Genomic DNA, 3,871 nt, shown 5'->3' with positions numbered 1-3,871 from the left:
ATGCAGACGAAGGGGAGGAGGGGAAAAGTTTTCAAAAATAGTTATTAAGCCAGTGTATTTTCTGCTAGGATATACTTGGTGATTCTATAAATAAGCATCTCAAAGAATTTTACAGTGGGCTTTAAATATTAATAAAGCAGATTAATGTACAGAATTGAAAGTCAAAATTCAAAGTTAGAGGAGTTGAAACGGAATCAAACATTTCAAGATATTAGTTTGGTCTTTATCATGCAATTCATCACAACTTATTCTTTAGCAAATATACCAATCTACAATCTATGTGCTAAATTTCTAGTTGGACTAACCACCCTAAACCGCTCATTGAAACTGCTATGGTGCTATAGGTCAATGGGTGCCATACTGATTTTGCAAAACAGTTGTAGGATGGTTTACCAAAAACTAAGACCCACCGCACCAGCCACAGACAGGACATGTTTAAAGGCAGAGACTGGGTCATTCTGGTTTTATTATATTATTACCACCTAACCATAATGTAGAAGTGTGGTTTCCATATCACCAGTGCAAATAAAGAGGGTCTAGGTTAAAAGGTTCCCTGAGAGCCCTAGTTTTTGGTAAGCTGCTCGCTCCAAAAATTGTATGGCTCTAGATAGATATACTGTATAGACACATACCGTGGGCTGATGGCACCCATAGAATTATGCAGCAATAAAAAAAAAAAAAAAAAAAACCCATAGCAATGAACTATCTTGTTAAGTGTTTCAAGTTGATTTGGCATAGACATAGCAGTTTGGCCATTGTTTAGGAATGAACCGTAAGCTGCATCAGGGAATGGTGCAAACATTTGATAGCAATCATACTAGGCTGAATCACCGCCAAATGATGTATGCCCTAATTCGCGATGGAAAGGGACATAAGCCAATGACTAGTTTTTGGTGTGAAATTGAGGAAACAGACAAGTTAACAAAAGTATAGATCCCAGTGCTGCCACTATATGAAACAAACCGCTCAGGTTTAAAAAATAAGTACAATGCAGGGTCCTTAGCCACCACACCAGAGTGCATCTGCCAAGACTGAAGAGAGTTCAGAAGGACTGCTTTAATAGTGCACGATAGCTTAGATAACTTATGTACAAAGCGGCAGGTAGAACAGTTCTTTGCCTTGGAGAGTCAAATATGGTAAATGTTTTCTTCCCAAGGACTTTAATTTGAAATTTAAAATTAACACCGCCTACACCATAACTGAATATCTGATGCATTACAATTCAGCACTGAAATTCTAATAAATAAACTAGATAAACAATGTCATTGTTCTTAACCCATTAGAAGACAAAAACACCTAAAGTGCATAAAAATAAATATATAAATACACATAAAACAAGAACAATCTGACAGGTAGCAGCAGTTAATAAAAAGTGCAAGCAAGCCTTTTATGTCGCTATCGAGATCAATTGATCATATATGTAACATCTCTTGGCAATAAGTTAGATTTCCATTTTTGGCTTTAAACCTTTGCTTTGAGTAAATCGGTTGTGTACAACCAAGTCTGTATGGATGGATCACAGCTATCCCAAACGTTCCATAAAGTACAGCACGAGTCCATCAGATCTAAACGCTGAAGCTACTCATTTGGGCAACAGGATGGTCCACAGCCACAGTTATTTTTTGGATGAGGGAAGCATCATTGGAAACAATTATTCCTGCTCTCCAGAACATGCTCTCTAGCTGTAACATTAACTAAGATGCACAAATCTCCATGGAGTCCACATAAGCGGCAATAGGGGTCTGTTCAGTGCCCATACAGTGCCATGGCCTCACACCATCCAGACAGTCAGTGGTGGGGAGTGAGTGCATAAGGTCAGGAGAGCATCTCTGCTCATAGTCCAGACACGGAGGTCCAGGTGTTGGATGCAATGAGTCTGGACCAGATCCCAGCCTGTGATTGGAAAGATCTCTGTCCTCCAGAGTTGGCATATAGTCTGGACCAGAACCAGACTCTGTCATAGGGGCTGGAGGGGGGCCTTGCAGGGGCTCAGTCCCGGGGGCCGGAGGATGTCCCTGCAGGGAGTCCAGTCTTTCCAGGATCTGCTCGGCGCTGGGTCGGTCCTGGGGCCGGGCAGCCCAGCAGCTCTCCACGATGCCCCTGGAGGCCCTTCCCTCCTCCGTGTCCACGAACACCTGCCCCAGCTCGGGCCGCAGGTCATAGGCCACCACGGCATAGAGCACGCACTGCCGGTCCCCGGTGTACGGCAGCTCCCGGGTCACCATCTGCCACAGGGTGATCCCGAACGAGAAGATGTCGGCCTTGACGGTGACGGGCTCACCGCGGAGCAGCTCGGGGGCCCGGTGGGTGTAGGTCCCCCCCAGGTGCCGGAGCTGGGTGCCGCACGTGTCGGCTCCGTCCTCCAGGCGCTGCGAGCAGCCGAAGTCGCCGATCTTGCAGAGGTCGCCGGGGGCGAGCAGCACGTTGGCCGGTTTGAGGTCGAGGTGGACCACCCCGCCGCGGTGCAGGAAGCCCAGGCCGGTGGCCACATGCTGCGCGTACCGCAAACAGCTCTCCCTGCCCAGCGGGGGGCCGCGGCCGTAGATGCGGCGGTGCAGGGTGCTGCTGCCGGCGTACTCCATGATGATGGTGCCGGGACTGCCGGGGTCCCCGGGGCAGGACGTGCTGGCGGCCAGGATGCGGATGACGTGCGGGTGCTGCAGGCGGGCGGCGTTCAGCTCGGCCCAGAAGCTCTGCCGGGAGGCCAGCCGGTTCTTGCAGCAGCGTTTCACCTTCTTCACCGCCACCGTCTGCCCGCGGTAGGTGGCCCGGTACACCGAGCCGAAGCCCCCCGAGCCCAGCGGCTCCTGCAGGCGGACCTGCTCCCAGTCGATGCTGCACCAGGCCAGGCGGGGAGGGAGGCGGGGGCCAGCGGGCCGGCGGATGGACAGGCTGCCCGGCTTGAGAGAGCTCAGCTCCAGCGGGCTGCTGCACGGCCTCAGGTCTATGGAGGGAGACAGGTCCCGGGGCAGGAAACGCTCCAGCGGGATAGGGGAAGGCATGGTGCTCAGTGAGCGGCCCCGGCTCGGACAGCGGCTCTACTAGCAACCGGGGGAGGAGCTAATACACACACCCCGTGCTATGTACTAAACACACACCCCGTGCTATGTACTAAACACACACCCCGTGCTATGTACTAAACACACACCCCGTGCAATGTACTAAACACACACCCCCGTGCTATGTACTAAACACACACCCCGTGCAATGTACTAAACACACACCCCGTGCTATGTACTAAACACACACCCCGTGCAATGTACTAAACACACACCCCCGTGCTATGTACTAAACACACACCCCGTGCTATGTACTAAACACACACCCCGTGCTATGTACTAAACACACACCCCGTGCTATGTACTAAACACACCCACCGTGCTATGTACTAAACACACACCCCGTGCAATGTACTAAACACACACCCCCGTGCTATGTACTAAACACACACCCCGTGCTATGTACTAAACACACCCACCGTGCTATGTACTAAACACACCCACCGTGCTATGTACTAAACACACCCACCGTGCTATGTACTAAACACACACACCGTGCTATGTACTAAACACACACACCGTGCTATGTACTAAACACACACCCCGTGCTATGTACTAAACACACACACACACACACCGTGCTATGTACTAAACACACACACACACCCTGTGCTATGTACTAAACACACACCCCGTTCTATGTACTAAACACACACACACACCCCGTGATATGTACTAAACACACACACACCCTGTTCTATGTACTAAACACACACACCCGTGCTATGTACAAAACACACACACACACCGTGCTATGTACTAAACACACACACACCCGTGCTATGTACTAAACACACACACCCCGTGCTATG

At 49.9% G+C, this 3,871-nt stretch overlaps 1 protein-coding gene across 1 annotated transcript; it reads right to left on the bottom strand.

Moving 5' to 3' along the window:
* Window positions 1-289: 289 nt before the first annotated feature.
* On the bottom strand, window positions 290-3,653 carry MOS (MOS proto-oncogene, serine/threonine kinase). The gene is made up of 2 exons (XM_063450419.1): window positions 3,616-3,653; window positions 290-3,060 (listed from the first exon to the last, which is right to left on the bottom strand). Exon 2 carries the CDS (start codon window positions 3,000-3,002, stop codon window positions 1,695-1,697), a length of 1,308 nt encoding a protein of 435 aa, XP_063306489.1. The 5' UTR covers window positions 3,003-3,060; window positions 3,616-3,653; the 3' UTR covers window positions 290-1,694.
* Window positions 3,654-3,871: the final 218 nt, after the last annotated feature.

This window comes from Pelobates fuscus, chromosome 4 (genome assembly GCF_036172605.1).
Source record: "Pelobates fuscus isolate aPelFus1 chromosome 4, aPelFus1.pri, whole genome shotgun sequence".
NCBI classification, from domain to species: domain Eukaryota; kingdom Metazoa; phylum Chordata; class Amphibia; order Anura; family Pelobatidae; genus Pelobates; species Pelobates fuscus.
Note: the sequence above shows the minus strand (reverse complement) of the source record. Positions and strands in the feature narration are given on the sequence as shown.